At 47.2% G+C, this 24,022-nt stretch overlaps 1 protein-coding gene across 6 annotated transcripts in view; it reads right to left on the reverse strand.

Moving 5' to 3' along the window:
- The window catches only part of SLC6A4 (solute carrier family 6 member 4), a 36,353-nt gene extending 19,682 nt beyond the window's left edge, over window positions 1-16,671 (reverse strand). Inside the window, exons 1-5 of one of the 6 annotated variants that reach the window (XM_053366547.1) lie at window positions 16,398-16,671; window positions 7,495-7,588; window positions 2,851-3,409; window positions 937-1,071; window positions 270-489 (exon numbers count right to left, since the gene is read on the reverse strand). In XM_053366547.1, coding sequence (XP_053222522.1) covers window positions 270-489; window positions 937-1,071; window positions 2,851-3,292 — 797 coding nt within the window. In that variant the 5' untranslated portion in view covers window positions 3,293-3,409; window positions 7,495-7,588; window positions 16,398-16,671. Of the gene's footprint in view, window positions 1-269; window positions 490-936; window positions 1,072-2,850; window positions 3,410-7,494; window positions 7,589-8,707; window positions 8,980-12,683; window positions 12,885-12,941; window positions 13,229-16,397 lie in introns of those variants that run through there. The other 5 variants (XM_053366546.1, XM_053366545.1, XM_053366549.1 and 2 more) reach the window with 5 other exon arrangements.
- Window positions 16,672-24,022: the final 7,351 nt, after the last annotated feature.

Consider the following 24,022-nt stretch of genomic DNA (forward strand, 5'->3'; position numbering starts at 1 on the left):
GCACCCTTGTGTTCTCTGGCACCTAGTTAGGGAATGACCAAGGCTGATGTTGCAGAGGGCTTCAGAGGTTGTTGCAAGCATAAAGAATGAACCATTAACTCTCACTGATGCTCATGAAAAGCAGTTGCTAACTAGGAGACCTGAGCCAGTGCCTACATATAAAGAAAGCACAGAGTTTAACACATCCGTCCCTCCTCAAAAGCTCCTTCCCCACCCACCCTGCTCCACCTTATTCTGGCATGGCTGTCTCTCCACTTACATGCACTTACGTGTAAAATTCTTCTGCTGGGGAGGTCGAGTTGGCAGTCCAGGCGGTGCTCTTGTTGGAGAAGTAGTTTGTGCAGTTGTTGGTGTTCCAGGGGTTTTTGCAGCTGGTCCAGGGCAGCTCACTCGTGAACGAGGAGATGAGGTAGTACAAGGCCCATGCCATGATGGTGTTGTAGTACGAGGCAATGTAGAAGCCAATGATGCAGATGGCATAGCCAATTCCTGGATAGATAGAAAATGCTGGCATAAACGCAAGAAAGACGGGTGCTCTGGTGTTCCTGTTAAGTGATCTGTTGGTAGTGCAGAGGCTTCCATGCAACACATGGAGCTCCCGTAACTTGCTCTTGAGTGCAGAGGTTCCTATGCAGCCATGGAGCTCCAGCACATGCCATAAAAAACATGGATGAGGGCACAGGCAACAGCATATAAAATGGCATTGTCAGTCATTTTTCATGGTGTGCATTTATTGGGAACTATGCTCATAGTAAGTAGAGAACTTTTTATGTGTGGATTTTGAGAGTCAATGCAGAATTACATGTCTAAGACGTCTGATCTCCACATATACCAGGAATCCTCCCCTGAAAAGCCCCTGGCTCCACACGCCAGGTGCTCTGCAGCTTTAACTGTGACCCAGAATTCTGAGAATAAAGATTTCCCCTTGAGGATTACCTTTGAAAATGGGACAGATCTTCCTCCAGATTGAGATGCATCCATTTCGGTGATACTGCCCCAGTGCCAGCTCCATGTAGAAGAGCGGGATCCCTCCAAAGATAGCCATGATTGTGTACGGGATGAGGAAAGCCCCTGAATCAAAGGGACCAACGTTAAAACACCATTCAGAGAGGCATTGGATGGTAACGAGAGGCCTACGCAACAAAATGTTGCAGCATGGAGTGTTTCTGATCAAGATGCCAGCCAGTCAGCTGTGCCCTCCCCCAGAAGACTCAGTTCCCTTGACCTCCCACCCCCAACGCTGCTCAGCAAAGGTCAGTCAGCATTTCCTTTGGCTCCTCCTCCCTTAATATTAGTTCTAAAAACCTTGGTGTTTCCCCAAGCATGCTAACAGATTCCTCTTGTGCCTGGTGGGTGCACTGTGTCCACAAAGGTCTCTGAGTGCCAGAAATAGAGGGAACAAGGTGGGGGTGTTGCAACAACAGTGTTGCTGTGTGGAGTACTGCTGTTCAAGACCCAACTACTCCCCTTTCCCTAACCCCAGTTTTCCACCAGTCAGCCAGCTGAATCCTTGCTGGCCTGTTGCATGCTCAGTTGTGCATGCGTTGGGGGCGGGGAGTATGTGTGTTCAATCCCAGCTACATTAAAATCTCTCCATTGATGCCTGTGGCCAGCTCTCCATTCCATCTTGAGGACATTGCAAAATAGCTTATCAGAATGAACAAGTCAGGAAATGACTTTATCGAGGCAACAATGCGGTTTCTTTCCTTTCTTAGATCTGTTTATCTTCCTCTCCAGCCGGTTGTCAACATTTCATGCCGCCCAGCCTTTATGGGGCTATTTTAGGGATAGCTCCCTATTTTGTCCACAGCTCCAGGAGCGATTTTAAGAATCCCTCAGTTAATACAGATTGCTTCCATGCTAGAGTCCACTTGGAGTGTGTGTTGTTTTTTGTAACCTGTCAGTAGGCTTGGGCAATGTACCGATACATCGCCCAGGACCGTGTATGGCGGCTTCACCTGGCAGTATATCATGGGTGAAACCGACACAGCTCCTGAGTCCCTCTGCTACCAGTGCCGCGTTCAACATCGAGCCGCTGGTAGCAGAGGGACTCATGAGCAGCAGTGGTTTCACCTGCGCATGAAGTCGCCATCGCACTCTACCCCTCATGCTGCAGAGGGAGGAGCAAGCTGTATCGCCGGGCCAATACAACTTATTCCTTCCTCGGCTTCTTTAAACTGTTCCTGCTGCTCCCCCACCTGAGCGAGCCCCTGTGCCTCACGTGCAAGCTGGAGAGGCATAGGGCTCACTCAGCTGGGGAGCAGAAGCCTTCCCATCCCGCAGCTGAGCAACGCAAACAAGCTGTATCGTCCCTGACCTGCGAGGCGCTGGGATGAAAGCCCCTCAGCTCCTGCAGTGAGAGTTGCGACAGTTTCACCCCAGCACGGGGCAAACGTAGCTTGTTGCTGCATATCACCAGGTTGCAATGTTTGGCTGGCGACACAGTGCAGTGTTGAAAACCTGCTATTGCCCAGCCCTGCCCCTCAGCATCTTTTAAGTGGGAATGCTGGGTGGCATGAGAGAATTCAGTCTCAAGCAAATAAATACATATACATATTCTTTATTTAATTGCAAAGAAATGCTTGCAATCGGCCTTACCGCCAGTTCTCGCTTGGCCTTTGCTTGCTTTGTGCTGCAGATTTTTTTTGGGGGGGGCAGATGTTAGTTCACAGCACCACCATCCTGCTCCACCCCCAAGTATATGTTAGAGGAGCAAGGCCCCAGTGCTGTGCCAAGATTAAGCAGGGGGGCTGCAGGGTAACTGACTCTTGTGAGCCACTTTGAGCTCAACATTTGTGTTTGGAAAAGCAGACTACAAATATTGAATCAAATCAATCAATGGACACTCACCTCCTCCGTTTTGGTAACATATATAAGGGAAGCGCCATACGTTTCCTAGATCTACTGCATAGCCAATAACAGAGAGGAGAAAGTCCACTTTCTTGCTCCAAGTCTCCCTCTCATCCAGCTCCATCAGCTGCTGCTGCCCCTCTGCCACACAGAGGGTGGTGGTCATGGGAGCGGCGGGTGTGGGAGGGGTGCCTTCGCTGCCCCCTGTCGCATTGCAAGGACTTGGGCTCTGGGCTCCTGAAATCCCATTGGACACAGGGCTCGTGGTCTCCTCCTTTTCTCCCTGGCTAGGGTGGGCTTGGTTTGCACCCTCCGCCAGTTGGAATTTAGGTTCTGTGATCTTGATCAGGAGTCCGTTCTCTGAGCAGTCATCCCCTTCCTTACAGTTCGAGGCCTTTGGCGGCGTGAGGGGCTGGGTCTCGCTGGGAGCTGCCTTCTCCATTCCGGTGGGTTAGAAGGCAGCCTTCCTATCCATCTGCAGGGGACTTCCCCTAGGACCACCTTTCCAGCCACAGATTCCTTTGTGGGTTTTCCAGCATCAGCAGCTCAGCTGTGGGCCCTGCAGCATGTTTGAGGAAACAGGCAGCTCAACATTTTAATTGTGGAGGGGAAAAGAAAATGGCAAGATGATTATCGACCGGTTATATGGTCTTATTTTACATAAACATGCGTACAGAAATGAAACGCTTCTGTTCTTTGATTTAATAATGAGATAGAAGAACAATTGTAAGAGGCAAGATTGTAGAAGGCAATGTGAAAGCTCATACCAATAACAAATTTAGCTGGTCTGTAAGGTGCTACTGGAAGGGATTTTTTTATTTTGTTTCGGCTACGGCAGACCAACACGGCTACCTACCTGTAAGCAGGAACTTAAAGGCATTTTGCTGTATAATGTGAAGGACAAGGTGGTGGTCTCTCACCTTTCCATATACAGAACCCAACCAGGGTGACTCTTACTTCAGTGTGGTGATGGGATCGCATCCTCTACCACATTTGGAGCACCAGGACAGCTTAGGAAGCTGAGGCAAAATGGGGGTGGGTTGATACACTGCTCTTCAGTATCTGTTGCCTAAGCAGCTGCCTCAGTCTACCTCATAGTAGGGCCAGCCCTATATGCAAGGAACGGGCAGGTACTGGGGTGAGTGATGTTGCTGCTAGTACTGTCACCAAATCATTTCATTTTACTTACTTGCACAACATCCTTGTGACCCGCCCAGCCCAGCCCACCAGCATTCAAGTTGAGGTATGGAGAAGAAAAGCTCAGAAATAGGATTTGGTTATTTGTGTGAGTTTCACTTGATTCATTCAACCAATACTAGTAAAAGTAAAGGGACCCCTGACCATTAGGTCCAGTCGTGGCTGACTATGCGGTTGCGGCGCTCATCTCGCTTTATTGGCCGAGGGCGCCAGCGTACAGTTTCCAGGTCATGTGGCCAGCATGACTAAGCCGCTTCTGGCGAACCAGAGCAGCGCACGGAAACGCCGTTTACCTTCCCGCCAGAGCGGTACCTGTTTATCTACTTGCACTTTGTGCTTTTGAACTGCTAGGTTGGCAGGAGCTGGGACCAAGCAATGGGAGCTCACCCCGTTGTGGGGATTTGAACCGCCGACCTTTTGATTGGCAAGTCCTAGGCTCTGTGCTTTAACCCACATCGCCACCCGCGTCCCTCAACAAATACTACCTGCAGTTAATTTGAATATGAACTAAACATTAGTTTTGAAGGGGTGGAAGCATACTGTATTAGTTTGTAGATGGGGGCATGCATACATCATAACAAGAGCTTTCTTTAAAACTTCCTCATGGGAGTGAAAAAGAAAAGCCTTTCCTAAGATTTTGCCTGCCATTCGTAGTTGTTTGTTTTAAATGAGTACTTACATTAAAAAGAATTAACTTATATTAAAAAGTCTGATTCAGTCAGGGGTGCCATTTAGTCAATAGATAATTTTTAAAACTTGATTTAGCTAAGCAATTAATTGGTTAAAGTCAAACCAAGAATCATTGGCATGTCAGGGCATAAAATTCAAATGGCACCAAACAGTGGCGTGAATGTAATCTTCAACGACACCTCAAAATGCCTTCCCCGCAGCAGGGCCAGACATTGCTATTACATGCAGGTAAGAATAACAAATTGCACCCAACTAATTTCTACTCAGAGTAGACCCTCTGAAATTAATGGATCTGCCTTAGTCCATTAATTCCAGTAAGTCTACTCTAGAGTATGACTTACATTGAATACCACCCTATATTGTGCACATTGATAACTCTACATTACCAGGCAGAACAAAATGTTCCTCTTCCAGTATAGCCTTATACACACCTACTCAGAAGCAAGCCCTGTTCCTTTTTGTTGGGCTTACTCCCATGTAAGCATGAGGAGAGCCATAACAATTATTATCCCAACGAAGCAGACCCAGGCCTGTGCAGTTCCCATTTCCATCCTGGAGTTGCATCCATCTGGTTAATTGGCCCTTTCCTAAGAATATACGAAGAGCCCTGCTGGGTCAGAGCAAAGCCCACTTAGTCCAGCATCCTCTTCTGCTAGTGACAAAGCCCCACTCTGGCACAGGCAATGGACTTTGGCTCTCTTGGTGCTTTCCAATTACTGGCATCTTGCTCCAGATTTGCAGTAATGGTTGGCCTTCTTGTTACTACTTTAGGAAAAGACGTTGCTATTGGCCTCTGCCCCCGCAATGACAGTCTAATTGGCACTGACTTTTCTTTTTTCTTTTAATAGTATTTTTTAAAGGATCTATCCTTGCCACCCTCTCTTCATTCTGTTTCGTTGATCCCTCTCAGTGGACACAAATGCTCTGATTTCATGTCCAATTGCTGCTACCTGCTGTCACGATTTGACCTACTCAAACTCTCAGGCGCGCCCAAAGTAGCTCTTTGGAACCCGGCCATTATTTGTAATAACCTCTCCCTTCTGTTTTTATAATCAGGTAGGTCTTGTGCCAACGGAAATCTGGCCAAATAGGGGAAGAATGATCTAACAGCCACGCTGTTGTGCTGGGTGAGCACTGCCGTAGCCAGAGCATTTGTGGTTCAAGTCACACCATACTCCCTCTGTCCCACCCAGTCTTCATTGTGGCGGTTCGAATCCCCACGACGGGGTGAGCTCCTGTTGTTCGGTCCCTGCTCCTGTCAACCTAGCAGTTCGAAAGCACGTCAGAGTGCAAGTAGATAAATAGGTACCGCTCCGGCGGGAAGGTAAATGGCGTTTCCGTGCGCTGCTCTGGTTCGCCAGAAGCGGCTTAGTCATGCTGGCCACGTGACCCGGAAGCTGTACGCCGGCTCCCTCGGCCAATAAAGCAAGATGAGTGCTGCAACCTCAGAGTCGGCCATGACTGGACCTAATGGTCAGGGGTCCCTTTACCTTTTTACCTTATGTTAGGTGCAAAGCAGTCTTAGAAAAATAAAACCAAGATATTTGAGGATGCGCAAATCAGACAGTGCTTCTAGTCCAGCATCCTGAGCATTCAGAGGTATTGACTTACATACATATGAAAGCAATGTATCCATCCCTCTTAATTTCTGTGGTGTCGTGTTTGCGTGATTTTTAAAAAGCATTGCTTATTGAACATTGGCATTACCAGATCAGCTTCTTTAAAGCCCCTCCCTTCCTCCCAGCTGCAGAATTCTAAACTGTCATAATTCCAGCTATTTGAATGAACGCACACCCTCCCCTCCCCCTGAGAACTCTGTTCTCCTCAGCCACCGTCCACCCTGAGATTGTGGGGATACGGTGTGCTGTGATGAGCACCGAAAATCGTGGAAACTTGGCTGATGTTTGGAGGGGGGCTTATTGCTCTGTGGTAGAACCTATTGCTTTGCATGCATACGGTCCTGAATCCAACACCCCAGTTAACAGGTCTCAGGTAGCAGTGATGGGAATTATCTCTGCTGGAGACCCCAGATATTGGCTTCCAGGGAGCTAGATGGGCAAATTGTTTGACCTGGTATAAGGAAGCATCATCGGTTCCTAAGAGAGTGAAAGGAGCTCAGTGGCAGCGCACCCTGCTTTGCCTGCAGAAGGTCCCAGGTTCAAACCCCTGCATGTCCAGTCAAAATGGATTAACAGGTGATGTGAAAGACCTTTCTCTGCCTGAGGCGCTGGAGAGCTGCAGCCTGTCAGATGATACAGTTCTGGTCTAGATGCTGTAAAGCACCTTCCCATGTTCCTACAGTACCGTATTGGCCCGAATATAAGCCACACTTCCTCCCCACCCCCAAATTCCAACCGTGAAAAGTTAAAGTGCAGCTTAAATTCATGACCTTACAAAAATTGGCTTTTACGATATCACTGCTGAAACAGAAATATGTTAAAACGGAACAAAAAATGTTTTATTGCCAATTTGCAAGCTTGAGTGCCTTCAGAATTGTAGCAATTGAATGGCGATTTTAGCGATTGTACGGTAATCTTTGTGGGCCTGCAAGATCAAAGGCTTAAATTGGCTTGCAGCAATTTTCACCCTGTAACCCAATTTTAAGGGAGTAGGTTATATTCAGGTATTATCTTTTTTTCTTTTTTTCTCTTGAATTTTAAAGGTGCGGCTTATTTGCGAGTGCGGTTTATATTCGGGCCAATACGGTATATGACTTGCTAGTTGGAGAAGGTGCCACATTGGGTCATTGAGCCTTACCTACAAGAAGGGATGGAAGGATCTTTCAGTTTCATTTCTCCCAGCTTCTCATTTTTCCAATTTTACATTCAGTTCTCCACATTTTTACAGCAATCTGCAAATTTGTTTTTAAAAAATCCTCATGAAAATTATTCAGCACTTTAGTTCAAATCTTTCCCAGTAAACTGATTTTTGTATGCAGTTTTGACTAATGTACAGATTTTTGCAAGTAATTTCCCCTAATACAATGCATTTCTGTATGTTATAAGTAAGTAAGGGAAGTCATAGTACCACTCTATTCTGCCTCCATCAGACCGCACCTGGAGTATTGTGTGCAGTTCTGGGCACCATCTGTCTGCATGGCCACCTGTCTTGGGTGCTTTGGCTGAGATTCCTGCATTGCAGGGGGCTGGAATAGATGAACCTCGGGGTCCCTTCCAACTCTACAATTCTATAGTTCTATGAAAAGACTATCGCTGGTTATTACATAACTTTAGTGTGTGATAGGTTAAAGAAACAGCTGTATTTCTTATGCTCACTTAACTGCTGGAATCTGACCGAAAACCACAAGTATGAATGATGAAGGAGCTTTCATAATTTGGGAGTTATGAGCAACATCCCAAGAGACATGAAAGTAGCTTCTGAGCGCTTTCCGTTCATAGCATACAGTTGACACAAGGTGTTGTGATGGACAAGCCTAGCGTAAGTGGCTTCTTTGAAAAAGCACCGGGCAAACTAATGATCTATGGACAGCATGCAGCTAAAACAGTTAAAAGAGAGGACACCCCTCAGATCATCAGATGTTAGGGACAGGGCTGCCTGTCTCCATCCAGTGCTCTTCTGGGAGAGGAGTAGGGACACCTGGCCAGTTCCTATTATAGGCAGAGTAAAGGTTTTCACCAGCCGTCACCAAGCTGTGGCGTCCCGACGTTTTGAGCTACAACTTTCATCAGCCTCGTCATCCCACAGCAACATCCTGTGGACTTAAATGGCAAGACCTGGGTTTAAATCCCCACTCAGCCATGAAGTACCAGGGGACCTTTGGCCCACTTTCACTGCCTTACCTACCTTGCAGGATTGTTGTGAAGGGGGAAAGTGGGGAGGATCTGCCCCATGCAGCCCACAGGAGCCTTATTAGATCAGAGAACTCTAATCAACAATCCAGTATCAGCATCTCCCAGCTGTGGCCAGGTGGGGGTAGTTTGTAAGAGGAGAAAGGAGAAAGTGTTTGTACCTGCTGAATCCTGAAATTCCAGGGCACAGAGAAGGCTCCCCATGCAATCACCTGCTAGCTCCTTTTCCCATGCAGAGAAACCTGGATCTCTAGGGCCATGCGCATGTTGCAATTGTCATACCTTGGTTAATCATCAACTAGCACACAGCTATCTACAAAGACCCTGAAGCAGCAAACAGCACAGAGCAGGAGACGGAGCACTTTCAGTTTTTCCCGTGAGGATCCCACGCCTGGGACATCCTTTCGGAGCTCTGCCACTGGAGGGCTCAGCCAGCCTCTGAAAATAATAAAAACCATGCTGGCCCAGTGATTTCACAACCTGGGCAAGAGCAATTCAGTGCCAGGTACAATTGCGGAGAGGCAACTCGGGTGGACTTTAAGCCTCTGGATTGGACTTGATAGAATGGCAGAGAATGACCCACCGGTCACAGGCACCCTGGAAGAGAACTTTCCACAATCATCTTCACGTTCCATTCCACAGCCAGTTTCGGTTAAGGCCACCCTGGGCTCCTGCTGAGTCACATCCTCCCAGTGCCTCGTCTTTTTTATATACCTATAAGTAACTTATTTGTAATTACGGCTCAATTCCATAGACAGTTTAGGATTTGCTCATGGAATTTGCTCACTGCCACAGGACGTGTTGACGGCCACCACCTTAAGGCAGCTTTCGAAAAAGGAGGAGACCAACCACAGTTCGCAACCCAATATCCGAATGAAGCCTCCATATGTATGCAGGGATAGTGCTTTAAGCCATTCTATTATTTCTATATTGTTTTATTTCTATATTTGATTCCATTTATGAATTGCTTCCCGTAAAATATCCCAAAGTGATTTCACAGTTTAAAAAAAATAATCAAGAAAAACAACATCAACAAATTTATGGGCTGATATGGAAAAAAACATTTTCCAAGTGGCACAGCACTGGATGGCTGATGGCAAGTAAGCAACAGCCCGTCTAACTGTGGATTGGTCTGCTTAACAGCCAGGCTGCCCAGGCACCTTTAAAAAAAGAAAGACCACGCAGCCATGTCAAGAGTTTGGGGCAGCAGGTATCCACTAAACAAGACTTCGCCATCCTGGTGCCCAGCAGATGCTTTGGCCCATGGGTCCCATCAGTCCCAGCCAATGGTGATGTTGGGAGTTGTGGTCCAAACATCTGGAGGGCGCCAGGTTGGCAAAGTCTGCGCTAAACCCCTTGGGGCTCACTTCCCCCTGGGACTGGCTCCTTCGCCATCTGCCGTTCTGCCCGTCACCACCCAACACTTTCCAGGTCCTCCAGTGAACAGCATCAAGGATAAGAGTTTATTACTATCTATTTTTGTTCTGAGCCGCTGGAAAGGTCACTGTTACGCAAACACAGGCTGGCTGGCTGTTCCTCAACAGCTGGAAGCACCACTAATAAAAAACATACAACCTGGAAAGTGCACCCGGCTTTGGGGCTGCTCTTTTTCTCAGGCACAGCTTAAGCCTTGAAAGGGGCTCTGGGAGACATTTGGAGGGTTCAGGCACACCTTTGCTCAGAGGCAAGCTAAGGGAAAAGAGGCTTCTCCGCTGTGGAACGTGGGAAGGAGATATGCAAGGCAGACCACAGGGCCATCCAGCAGAGCATCTACAGTGGCCGGCTCCCAATGGTTTGAGCCCTGCCTGCAGATGCTGGGGATTAAATCCGAGACCCTCTGCTTATATTATCACCAGTGCTATTTTTCTAGGTGCCAGAGCTGAGATCCGGGGGGGGGGGGGAATCCCTGCTTACCACTGAGCTGTGGTAACAGATTCCAGTCCCCTAGGTTGTTAATAAAGGGCTGATCTGAATAGAAACATGGGGAGCTGCTTTATGCAGAGTCAGGCAATTGGCTCATCTCGGTTGGATTGCCCAAGTAGCCTGGCAGTGGCTCTCTCCTGTTTCAGGCAGGAATCTCCTCCGTCCATACCTGGAGATGCCACAGACTGAACCCAGGACCTCCTGCCCACAAAGCAGGTTCCCTTCCCCCAGAGCCATTAGGGTCCCCCCATTCGTTTGAGTAGTCTGACTTATTCAGCAAAAGCTGCCTGGTACAGGATCAGGCCATATGTCCATCTAGCTCAATAATGTCTACACTGACCGGCATCAGCTTGCCAGGTTCTCAAGCAGAACGCTATCCCAGCCCTACTTGGGGATGCCGTGGAGTGAACTTGAGACCTGTTGCATGAACAGCGTGTGTTATACCACCAAGAATGGACTTTTCACCCAAGAAGCCTCTTGGCTGATAGTTGGTTGCTATGGAGGAGAAGTGCCAGGGGTCAGTCTGGAAAACAACATCTAATCAGCAATCTCCAGGTGTGGAAGTCGGCTGTGCTTTTAAGTTCATGAGGAGGAAAAGGCACTTTCTGTAAGCTCAGATGCTCCTTAACTTTCAGTTTTCCTCACAAGAACCAGACACAGTCCTGGCACTAACACCACGCCCCCCCCAAACCCCCTCTAAAAATCAAGCATTCCCCGTAGGATGCATCCTGCAGGGGTTGAATCCAGACTTTGCTTTAGGGAGCATTTTTAGTAGTTACCCACACTTTACCCATTCCAGACCCCTGCCAAAATACTGTATTTTTTGCTCTATAAGACTCACTTTTTCCCTTCTAAAAAGTAAGGGGAAATGTGTGTGTGTGTGTTATGGAGCGAATGCAGGCATCCCAGAAGCCAGAACAGCAAGAGGGATTGCTGCTTTCACTGCGCAGCGATCCCTCTTGGTGTTCTGGCTTCTGGGATTCAGAATATTTTTTTTCTTGTTTTCCTCCTCCAAAAACTAGGTGCGTCTTGTGGTCTGGTGCGTCTTATAGGGCGAAAAATACGGTAACTCCTGAGATTTCACCCCTTCAGTTTTCAGACTCTCATGGGAAAGAGTGCAGAGTCCTCCCCGACCTCAGGAATGAATGTATATGGGTAGCCTGGCTGTTATCTAACTGTAGTTCATGTGGCTTTGAGTGGGGATTACTCAGGGTGATTTATTTGCAAAAGGAAACTTTGTCGTAGGCCAAGGCAATTGCATTTAAAATGCATCTTGCAGGCCAGGGATAGTTAGCTGGTCTTCGAGGCCTATCTGTTGGGCCCCTCACAGCCAAACACCAAATCTTCATCAAAGTACAGCTTAAAAGTTTCCCCCCAGTTTCACTTGCAAAAAAGAGAACCATTTCTCTCTCTCACCCAGTGGTAAGAAAACAAATAAACCCACCCACAAACATGCACACAATTTAATGGAGGCTGGTACATTCCTGACTTATCAAAGCCAAGCCCCCCAACCATGGATTGTGGTCCGATTGGCAGCCTCACCTCCACCATTTTGGCAGCAGAACCAGAAAGTAGGGCTCTTTGAATGGGGCTAGTGGGTCTGTGTTTGGTTTTGTGAGATAATATTTCCCTTCACTTTTGGATTCAGTACATAACTCAAATGCCTTATGTCACTGCACTGTGCTTCATTTTATGCCCAAGAGCACTTGCTTCATTCACTGGGGAGTCTTCAATGCTAGACGGGGCCAATTTCCTTTGGAAGAATGGATGCTTGGAACAGGGTTTAGCAAAATACATTTCAAAAATCTACTACCATGGGGAGGAATTTGGTTCAGTTTGGATTTCAATGCAAAACTAGCAAATTAGCAATTTTCCAAAGCAAATTGTAACACAACTGTCCTTTGAAATTCTTACACTAACCTGAAATTTGCGGTGCAGTTCAGCAACCACATATTTTGCACTAAAAATTGCTTGGAGTGCATAAAAATCACATACATTTGTGAAAATAACATATGAAGCATTATACGAAGGGAAATCACTGGCAAAAAATCTGTACGTTAGGAGAAATTTCAATCCTAATTTGCTGCTTAATTTTCATTACGACTTTTTAAGATAATAATAATAATTGCAAGTTAACGCAGAAATATGGAGAACAGAATTTTAGGCTGGAAAAATGAGAAACTAAGAGAAATAGACAAATACATTCATCCCTACCTGGGCTACAGTCTGTGCAATAAAGTGACCCCTCCAATGTCACAGAAGGGATGGAAGCTGTCAAGCAATCTCTTCATACCAAGTCATGCTCTTCGTCTTTCTAGCTAGCAATGTCTGGGTTCATAGTCTGAGAGGATGTTTCCCATCACATGCTAGCTTATCCTTTTAACAGGAGAGACCAGCGATCAAAGCAGAGACCTTATTCCTGCCAAGCATACACTCTGCCCTCTGAGCTGTGACCATTCTGCGCCATATTACCAGATCTGGTGATTCGTCCACTTGGCCCAATGTTGTCTACTCTTGACTGGCTGTGGCTCCCCATGCAGAGAAGAGTTTTCTCGCATCACATGCTCCCTGGTCCCTTTCTCACTAGAGGTGCTGGGGGTGAATGGGCTCTTAGGCATGCAAAGCAGAGGCTGCTACCAGAGAGTTATGGATCTCCCCTAAAAGAGAGAAGGATCCACCCCATATCAACCTTTAAGAACCACGTTCTGGATTCAGGCAGAGGCACCCAACCATTTCCATCTAAAACCCAAAGGATGGGATTTGCTCTCAAAATCTGTTCCAGCCCTATGCAAACCTCATTGACCCTGGGTCATGCTTCTCTGCCACTCCAAAACTTGGGCTCAGATCACTTCCTTCTCTTTCCCTCTCCTCACTTCTAAGAAGTCTTCCTTGACCTCAACCTTGTTTTTCCTGAAGATTGTAGATCCATTTATGAAACCATTCCCCACTTCATTCTTGCTACGCTTGTGAAGTCTTGACTTGTTCATTCATCCTGTCTCTTTCTCTCTCCTCTCCCTCCGCTCTCGTCTGCCCTTACATTTCAGATGCACTGGGGTGCGGTGGCTTTTTGCCTGTGTGCTAAGTGCCAGCCGTGTTTTAAAGCTTGTTTTTAGTATCTTTTGGGGGTCAATCATAGCTTCCCAGTCAGAACAAAAACAGTCTCTGAAGTTCTTCCCAGCTTCGACAACAAGCTCCGGAGCCAATTGTCTAGAAAAGCACAAACCTTCAATTTTCCACAATTGAGTCTATGTTTATTGTTATTGTTATTTATTATGGTCTGCATTCCTGACGAAACTGTGGAAATTCCAGACTCCTTTGGGCAAAGACCTTTTTTCACTATTTTTCACATTCAAGCCGTGCACAGCTTGAGATAGACCAGCTCTTGACGGGCTCCCTTGCAGCAGAAAACAAACTTTAAAATGTTCTGCCTAGGAAGATCTGTTGTTTGTAGAAAGGGCCAAAAGAAATTTGTGGGCTGCGGGAATATGAACCGTTTCTCCCAAGAAGACCACTGGTTATATCTCATTAAGTTTTGCAGCACTCTAATTAATTAACAATAAACAGAACAAAGTACCTATTAGAAGCCTGTGCAGTCACACACTTCTGCATGTCTCCAAGTGCCGGGCACAATCTAGTGTAAGAACACAGTGGTCCCCCTGCCGCTGGATCAGTCCCTAAAGGGGACCCATCTCATCCAGTCTCCACAGTGGCTGACCAGAGGCTCCATTGGGAAGCCCTCAAGTAGGAAATGATGGCAACAGCTCTCTTTCTAGCTGTTGCTTCCCAGAAACTTACTCAGAGGTAAATCACCTCTGTGTGTTCAGGTTCCACTTGGCTATCCTATCTTTCAGCTTTCTGCAGTCTTACCCCTCCACGAAATCGTGTGACCCTTTAAAGCCATCTAAAGCCAAGATCCTGGTTCTGTGGCAGAGGATTCTGCGGTGGTGACCATTTCTCTGTATCAGGCTGCCACTGCTGTGATTTAATATATCTTTCAAAACCTACCTTGTACCTCGAGAGTTAGTGAAGCACGTGTACAGGCTTTTGCATTCCACAGCATTATTCTTCAGACAGAGCTTTGTGAAACTCAAATAGCTTGCATATTGTTGCCCCTTAACCTAAGTGAACACCTAGCAAAATGTCAAGTGCATTTGCACCTAACGCTCTCAAAGGCAGCTTATTCTCCAGCTGGAAAAACTGAGCCAGAAACCCTGCACACTTCTGGAGGCCGATGAGAGCTTCATTTCACTTTTATGTGGTATACCACCTTTCTATATTACTATACACAAGGCAGTTTACAAGTAGTAATCCAAAACATCCAGAAGGCACCAGGTTGGGGGAGGCTGGTCTACACTCCTGTTTCCATTTAAAACGCAATGCAAAAAAGAGCATGGAAGATTTGCCAAGGCAAAATAAACTACCAACTAGCTCTGTATTGCCTACACTGACTGGCAGCAGCTCTCCACCTGGAGACGCTGGGAATTGAACCTGGGACTTCCTACATCTGCTCTCCGCACTGAGCCACAGCCCTTCCCTGCACTTTATAAATTTAAAGTCACAGTAGCATATGTGCTCTTGATTCCCAGATTTTCAACTGGTTCCCCACGAGAGGCAGAGCCAAGCTGTGCTATCAAGAGGCATGGCGCTGTGATGCCAAGAACGTGAGAACATGTACTAGGAATCACTTTTATATTAGCCCACCGGGTTCCAAAGTCCTAAAAACAGGTCAGAAACAGAATGAGGGGATATATTTATTTTTTGATGACCCTCTTCCTTGAGAGCAGATCGGAACTAAGAAGGCACAGTGACATTCCTCGTTCCCTCACGCCTACGTATGGCCCCCGGGGCCAGGGTCCCGTCCTTGGTTGCCTGTGCTGTAATGAGCCACCTATATGTCTTTGCAACTGTCTTAAGAAACAAAAGAACCCCAAACATATTTTCAGATATTTCCACATCTGCTGCATCTCTCTCCTTTTCAGCTTTCCCAATCTTTTTAATGTCCTTGGAGGTCAAAAGCACCCGTCATCCTGCACTTTATACCACATTTGTAATTTTCATAGACCCATGCATGTTGTGAAATTTGTTTCGTTTCTGCCCAGCTCAAGTGAAGCATCGTTAACTTGTCACCAAAATAAGCTCCTTCCGTTTGCTCTGTAAGGAAGGGGACACCCACATACCCCTCTCACCTGTACAGGTGTGTGAGTGAGAGAGGTGTTGTGAAAATATGAAATATTTTGACATCAGTAAACTGCCAGGTAAGCTGCGGCAGTTTGTCCTGTCTTAACCAACATGAAAAGCAAGGCGCCCAAGTTAACTGGATCGTTGGTCTTGTTTGAAATGTCTTGTCCCTGCTATTTTTTTTGTTTTTTGTTTAAAGCACACTTTTTCTCCCTCCTGCCCTCTCTCTAAAATAAGGAGGTTGCATCTTGCAGTATGGCTAAGGGCTGCTCCAATCACTCGGTCAAAAGCTGGTTGAAACACGCTGCTCACCCGTCTTTCAGAGCTGACACTGAGATAGCAAGCATGTACAGACAGAAAAGCTGAGGAAGGAACACATTCTTAACTCAAGCAAAACTTGAAACAGCAACAAATAAATAAATAAATTCAAAAGGCTCCCTTGTCCCCGGCCCTTGGAGCTGCAGGAACATTTCACTGTCTGGCTGTCTGTTTTAAGTGCAGCAGGGGCATAAAAGCCTCTCATGCAAATATATACAGACTCTTTTTTTGGTGTTCATTACCGTTGCCATCTCAGGTTTTTGTGTTTTTTAAAAAAATCAAGATCTAAAAAGATGAGCAAAAGCACAATTAGTTCTGCTGGGGAAGGCGAAGGAAAAGACCCTCCCCAGCTTCTGTCCCATAATCACCAAACAGGGCACTTTTAGGCATCTGCATTTAGAAGAGGTGGGGGGAGAATAAAGCGTAAAATACCTGGCGTGTCCCAGCAGATTCAGGAGCGCTTCTCCTGCACTGGCTCATCCAAGCCGGACTCACCAATCCCACCTACATTTGCTTTGGATCCTATGGGTCACTTTGCACCGGGGACTGTCTTTTTGTACACCCCTTCTTCTCACATGGTCCGATTCCCAGATAATCTGCTGCCAAAGAGCTCTTTAAGATGTTTTTACGTCACTTTCTTTCTTCTCCTCTCTCTTTCTCTCTCTTTCCTATAAAGTCAAATAAACTTTTTGCCTTGCCAGGAGGGACTGCAACCCTCCTCCTAGAGTGGGTGACTCCACACACAGAAAAAGCAACCAGCTCACAACAGCTCAGAGCAGCAGCAGCGGCGGCGGCGGCGGGAGGAGGGCTCCAGGCACAGCAAGGCATGAGCCTCTGGGTTGGAGTCAGGGAGGGCAGCCTGGGCTGCGGCTATAAATGGAAGCCCGAGGGGGGGCGAGGGAGAGGGGGGGTCTGCAAATGGGGGCAGATGATGAGGCCAGGACAGGTGTCCTGCCACTGTGGCAAATGTGAGACTGGGGTGTGTGTCTGCTTCTGGGCCACATTAGGAGAAGAAAAACAGACTTTTGCAATTCTCGCCTGTCCTTCTCCATTCTTCACTTTAAGCAGAGGGGGGGGGGGAATGCAAAAATTGTCAAGTGGAAAGGGACTTGGGGTTTGCTATCAGAAGTTGCTCCCAAGCAGGGCTGGCCCAAGACATTTTGCTGCCCAAGATATTTGTTATTTCTGTTACACAGCTTTCCACCAAAGAGCTTAAGGTGGCGTACACAGTTCTCCCCCATTCCCCCCTCACAACAACCCTGCGAGGTAGTTCAGGTTGAGAGACCATGACTGGCCCCAAGGTCACCCTGTGAGATTCCTCCCCAAGTGGGGATTTGAACCCTGGAATTATAGATCCTCATCCAATGCTCTTAACCACTACTGCACAAGTTCTGGCGTAGGCATCCAAGATACCTGAGGCAAAATGAAAATGTGACACTCCCTTTCTCTAGCAGTAGAAAGACAATAGTAGCAGATTAAGGAGCTTATGAATTTGCCTGCCCTTTCCTAATACCTAAAATTTGCTGCCTGAGACGGCTTTCTCACTCTGCCTAACAGCAGGGCAGGGCTAGGATGGAACCCGAGACTGATTCAGCTGCTTTTAATCACCACAAACACTTCCTCTCCTCCCAGAAAGGAAAAACAACTCATATCCACATACCCCACACAAAAAACATCCCAGCCACAAATTTCCTTCCATGAAATGGTCAGATGAGTGGCAGAGCACACACTTGACTTGCAGAGGGTCCCTGGTTTGATCCCCAACTTCTCTAGTTTAAGAGGGACCAGGTGATGGAAAGGAGCATTGCCTTCTTGAGATCTTGAAGAGATGCTACCAGTCAGAGTCCACACTGCTGGGCTAGAGGGACTGAGGTCACCTCTAGACTTTCAGCATTTTGCAGGAAGGATTTCAGTCACCAGAAATCTAGGTTTGCACCACTCACATTAGTTGAAGCACTCTGGTGCAACACATCCACTTAAAGAACAACAACAGGCTTTTTGCATTTAGGAAAGCAACGGCAAAATGTGATTAATGGGAAGGCGTATATAACTGCTGGTACTGTAGAGACTGCTCACTGTTGTGTAACTTCCCTCACCAAAAAATCAGAACAAATCTTCTGTATATTTTGGGAAGCGGTCAGTCTGTCCGCCCATCTATTCTTTCAAGGCTTGGCTGCCTCTCGAGATATTGCCTCCAAGCTCTGCACAAGGTGGGGCAGCCATCTTTGTTGACATCAGGGCCCTGGCCTCCATTTTAACCCAATATGGTGGGCTGCAACATGGTTTGGGCAACTTGTGCAATCCATTTTAACCCAGTAAAGAGTGGACATTGTATTATCTTCACATAACTTTGGGCAAGCAAATAAGGTTGCATGCTCAACAAACAGGCCATCTGCAGGAGACTGACCTGGAATAAGGCTGCTTCCTTTGGACTTTTAATGGTTTTAAAAGAAATGTGCCAGGAGAGGCTGGAATGGTCCAAAGCGTTGTACTGATTGATTGATCTGATTGATTGATGGGACTGATAACTTTATTTTTCTGTCCCGCTTTTCAGATGAATCCCAAAGCAGCTTACAAACAATAAATAAATAAGAGTAACATAGTCAAACATAATAGAACAGCACAAACACAGCATAAATCATATTTACAATCTATAAAACGCTATTAATAAAGCAGCAACTAAACATCACAGTTAACACCAAAATCCATAGTATACGTTTCACAAATCAATGCGGCAGTTATACTCTATAAAACAATATTAACAACATTAACAGAATAACAACTAAAAAAAAATAAGCTAAGCACCGTTAAGTTAATACACAGACTTGCCACGCCTCCAAGGCGGATAAGCTGCCACTTTATTCAGCTCATTAAAATACACATAATGCCCCTTGTTAAGCCAGCTCAGCCAGATGCTGCCTTGGCCAGGGTCCTCAGGTAGGGAGCCATGGTAGAGACAGTGGAGCTTCCCGGCCTTCTGCCAGTGGTACGGTGGATGTTGACTTCAGGTCCAGGCGTCGTGGATGAGGAATTCGTCCGCGCCACTAGTCCAAGATGAGCCTGTTCCTTCAGAGCAGTGAGTTGCGGCTGCAGTAGGTGCGGAGGCCGACCGGGGGTCCTGCACCACCTCCCTACCAGATGCACTCTTGGGGGGGGGAATGTGCCCTGCAATATTGCAAGGTGAGATTTGGTGATCCCTTGAACTGCCCCAGTTTGGGCTCTTGAGAGAACATTGGGTTTGGCAAGCCCATGAGAGCTGTCAGGTGGATCATTGAAGCAAGCAGGGGAAATGAGAACATCACATTAGGTTAGAGTGTCAGACTAGGACCTGGGAGACCTGGGTTCAAATCCTCACTCAGCTCTTAAAAGGTAAAGGTACCCCTGCCCGTACGGGCCAGTCTTGACAGACTCTAGGGTTGTGTGCCCATCTCACTTAAGAGGCCAGGGGCCAGCGCTGTCCGGAGACACTTCCAGGTCACGTGGCCAGCGTGACAAAGCTGCATCTGGCGAGCCAGCGCAGCACACGGAAACGCCGTTTACCTTCCCGCCAGTAAGCGGTCCCTATTTATCTACTTGCACCTGGGGGTGCTTTCGAACTGCTAGGTTGGCAGGCGCTGGGACCAAGCAACGGGAGCGCACCCCGCCGTGGGGATTCGAACCGCCAACCTTTCGATCGGCAAGCCCTAGGCGCTGAGGCTTTTACCCACAGCGCCACCCGCGTCCCAGCACTCAGCTCTTACCGGGTGGCTTTGAGCCAGTCTCTCTCTCACACACAAGCACACTCAGTCTTTAACCGTCCTCACAGGGTTGCTGTGGGGATAAAATGGAGACAGCGAGTGCCCCCTTAAGCTCCTCAGAGGACAGGTGGGATATAAATGTATTAATTTAACTGCATTGCAAATAACAAGGGAGGGACGGCAGCCTGTCCCCACCAAAGGGATTATGAGACGCAGGAGGAAGGTGGGAGTCTGCAGGGATCTCTGCAACAGCATCAGTCCTGAGAACAGAGGAAGAAATTGCCAAACATTTCTCTTTCCTGCTCCCCCTTTTGTTATTTCATCCTTTTCTCCACCCTTGGATAAGGAGAGGAGTTGCTGCCACCTGAAGACCAATTGTGGGATTGCACTGGTGGCTTGACAGGTTGAGGGGGACCTGGGAGAGTGGTGCCTGGGTCCGAGGGGCTTCTCTGTGGAAGTGGGGGTGACCGCATGGCTGGATGGTGCTCCTGTCCTCCACCCGAGATGTACCAACACAGCTTTAATTGGTTCTCTGCCGCCCCCTGCCACCCCAAATTGGGCACCAAATAGATTAGGATTAAAATAGCTGGCAATTGTTAGGACAACGGGAGGAGATCTGAGTTGCCTGGATTACGAGGGGATCGTCTCAGCCCTTCTCAGGGGAGGCGCCGAGTCCGGATTACCCACGAAACATTCCTAGAGGCTGCTCAAAAGAGGCTTTGGGGCAGACAAAGGGCTGGGTTGAGAAAAACAGCTTGTGATATAGCATGGGGTTGGGATAAGGGAAGCTGTGGCGGCTGCATTTCAAAAAGGGAGGGGGGAATGGCATTGATCTCACCAGGCACACCCAAGACCTTCTCTTGGGAGGGTAGAGTAATTCGCTTGTAAATGAATGAATGAATGAATGAATGAATCTAGGCTTCTAAATACCGCATCACTTTCTCTCTCCTAGGGCATATAGGAATTTGTTACAGTCTTCTGAATGGGGGGGGGCAGGAAGCAAGAGTCCTTCCTTTAGGGAAGGAATTGAAAATAAAACTGTTGATATAAAAATCTGTGGAATAGTGGAGTACTGTGTAGTGTTCCGAATGGATATTGTGGAGCTGGGAAAGGTGCAGAAATGAGCAAAAAAGAGCTTGCTGGATCAGGCCAATGGCCCATCTAGTTCAGCATCTTGTTCTTACAGGTGCCAACCAGATGCCCCAATGGGAAACCCACAAGCAGGACCTGAGCACAAGAGCCCTCTCTCCTCCTTGGGTCTCCTGCAACTGGTATTCAGAAGCATGGCTGCCTCCAACCATAGAAGCAGGCTATATTCATCATGGCTAGGAGACCGCCTTATAGAATCCTAGAGTTGGAAGGGACCCCAGGGTCATCTGGTCCAGCCTCCTGCAGTGCAGGAATCTCAAGTAAAGCATCCATGACAGATGGCCACCCAACATCTGCTTCAAAATCTGCAAGGAAGGAGAGTCCGCCGCTTCCTGAGGGAGACCGTTCCACTGTCGAACGGCTCTTACTGTCAGAAATTTCTTTCTGTCTTTTAGTCAGAATCTCCTATTACTTGAAGCCATTGGTTTGTGTCCTACCCTCCATAGTTTAACTATGTGCTGCGTGAAGTGTGGTTTTTTTCTGTCCTGAACCTTCCAACATTCAGCTTCATTGGATATCTGAGTTCTTGTCTTAAGGTAAAGGTAAAGGGACCCCTGACCCTTAGGTCCAGTCGTGGCCAACTCTGGGGTTGCGGCGCTCATCTCGCTTTACTGGCTGAGGGAGCCGGCGTACAGCTTCCAGGTCATGTGGCCAGCATGACTAAGCCACTTCTGGTGAACCAGAGCAGCGCATGGAAATGCCGTTCACCTTCCTGCTGGAGTGGTACCTATTTATCTACTTGCACTTTGAGGTGCTTTTGAACTGCTAGGTTGGCAGGAGCAGGGACTAAGCAATGGGAGCTCACCCCGTCGCGGGGATTCGAACCGCCGAACTTCTGATTGGCAAGTCCTAGGCTCTGTGGTTTAACCCACAGCGCCACCCGCGTCCCGTAATGGCCCCTAAGTATGGGTCATACTCATTAGTATAAGAAAAGAAGTTGCCCTTCAAGGAATGGCAAAGAGATATTTCAAAATTTATCTAGCAGGGGAAGAAGCCAATAATAAAACATAAATTACTAACAGATTTTAAAGATAGAGGCGGCTTTTCCCTACCAGATTTAAGTATATATTATGAGGTGTCTTGTCTTTGCTGGCTTCGGGAATGGATAACACTACAAAATACAGATATTTTAGACTTGGAGGGCTATGGTAATAGATTTGGTTGGCATGTGTATTTATGGTATGAAAAAGTTAAGGTACACAGAGGATTCTTGAACCATTTAATAAGAAAATATGTGGTATGGAAGAAATATAAAAAATTGTTAAGATGGCGGTGGCAGTTATCTGATTTTGGGACATGGGGAAATCTAAAAACACAAGAGGTTGAATTTCTAGGGTCACCCTTGCAGGATGAGTGGCTTCTTAGCAGCACAGTTATATTCTAAGCGAAGAATATCAGGCTCCCTGCCTTGGATTTGCTTCATAACACTAAGGTGGTGTTGGGCTGCCTGGTTGTCCTTTGAAAATTGGCGGCAGGGAGAGTGCATCCTTCTTCTAGCCACCACCTATGTTACCCTATGTTACCCTTGAAACTCAAGGTGTGTGTGTGTGTGTGTGTGTGTATATATATATATATATAGGTTTCCCCACTTCATATCTCCGCCTGATTATCCACAGAGGGAGGAGGAGGGAAAAGCCCTGCTCAGGGACGTTGCTTCTCCTCACCTCTGTGAACTGCTCTTCGTTCAACTTCGGTGCCAGGGACCCCACAGATTCCCTCCTGCTGGAGTGGTACCTCCAGGGCCTCCTGCTGGAGTGGTACCTATTTATCTACTTGCACTGGCTTGCTTTCGAACTGCTAGGTGGGCAGGTGCAGGGACCGAGCAATGGGAGCTCACCCCATCGCGGGGATTCGAACCGCCGACATTCTGATCAGCAAGTCCTAGGCTCTGTGGTTTGTGTTAGGAGGGAGAAAAAACTTGTCTCTCTCCACTTTCTCCATGCCATGCATAGTCCTATAAACTCCTATCATGTCGCCTTTTGCTTGCCTTTTTTCTAAACTGAAAATCCCCAAATGTTGCAACCTTTCCACATTCCTTTGAGCATTTTGATTAACCTTTTCTGAATTTTTTCCAACTCTACACTTTCCTTTTTGAGGTGAGGCGACTGGAACTGTACATAGTATTCCAAGTTGCAGTTCAGCAACATCTGGAGGGCCAAAAGTTCCCCACAGCTGGTTTAGACTGCTGAGCTAGATCGACCAATGGCCTGAGACTGTATCAAGGCAGCTTCTTACACAAGCTAAACACCCTTTTTAAAAAAAAATATTCCAAGGGACTTAAGAGACTTAAAGGCAACAATTAAAATAGGTCTGTTACTCCAGTGTAGATAGATGTATTAAATGCATGAAAGCATGCAACTTTTAAAAAACCAATAATTTAAAAATAGAAATGGCAGGAATTCTTGCTCAGGGTCAAGACTGCTGTGCAAAACGGGTGTTTGCTTTTAATTAGTTTGACCCAATAGCTGGATGGATACAAAATCAGTTGCTTTATACCAGGGGTCTGCAACCCGCGGCTCCGGAGCCGCATGTGGCTCTTTTACACCTTTGCCGCGGCTCCGGGGCGGATACTAGCGAGGGGAGGAGGTGCATTGTGCGCCCCGACACTCCCCACTGTGGCGGGCGCTGTACTGGCTGTGACGTCGCATGGGGGCGGTGCGTGCATTAGTCACACCGTCCCGACGTCACATTCCCGCCCGCCCGCCCGCTACATTGTAAGGGGCATGTACGCTGGTCACTGCATTGAAAGGGGGCATGTACGCTGGTCACTGTTTTGAAGGGGAGTGAAGAACACACACACACAAAAAGGTAACTTGTTAATTTAACGTTTATGAGGAGGAGTAATTCTGAGGGGTCAAACAAAGAAATAATAAAAAAGTGACAAAAAAGTTATTTTTATAATGACGAGTTTTGCGGCTCCCAGTTTCTTTTTCTTCGGAAATGGGTCCAAGTGGCTCTTTTTGTCTTAAAGGTTGCAGACCCCAGCTTTATACCCTAAGCCTGTCTTAGTGTCGCCTAACTTTCAAGATGTTAAACATATGTTGAGGATTAAACTGTTTTATTAGAGATTAACTCTGCGACCAGCTTTCAGTAAGAACCCATTCAGTTTCATCTCTCCTCTTGCCAAGTTCATTCTGATATGCCCGACGTTTTTCTCCCCATTGCTTTAGT

This window comes from Podarcis raffonei, chromosome 15, assembly GCF_027172205.1.
Source record: "Podarcis raffonei isolate rPodRaf1 chromosome 15, rPodRaf1.pri, whole genome shotgun sequence".
Lineage (NCBI taxonomy): Eukaryota > Metazoa > Chordata > Lepidosauria > Squamata > Lacertidae > Podarcis > Podarcis raffonei.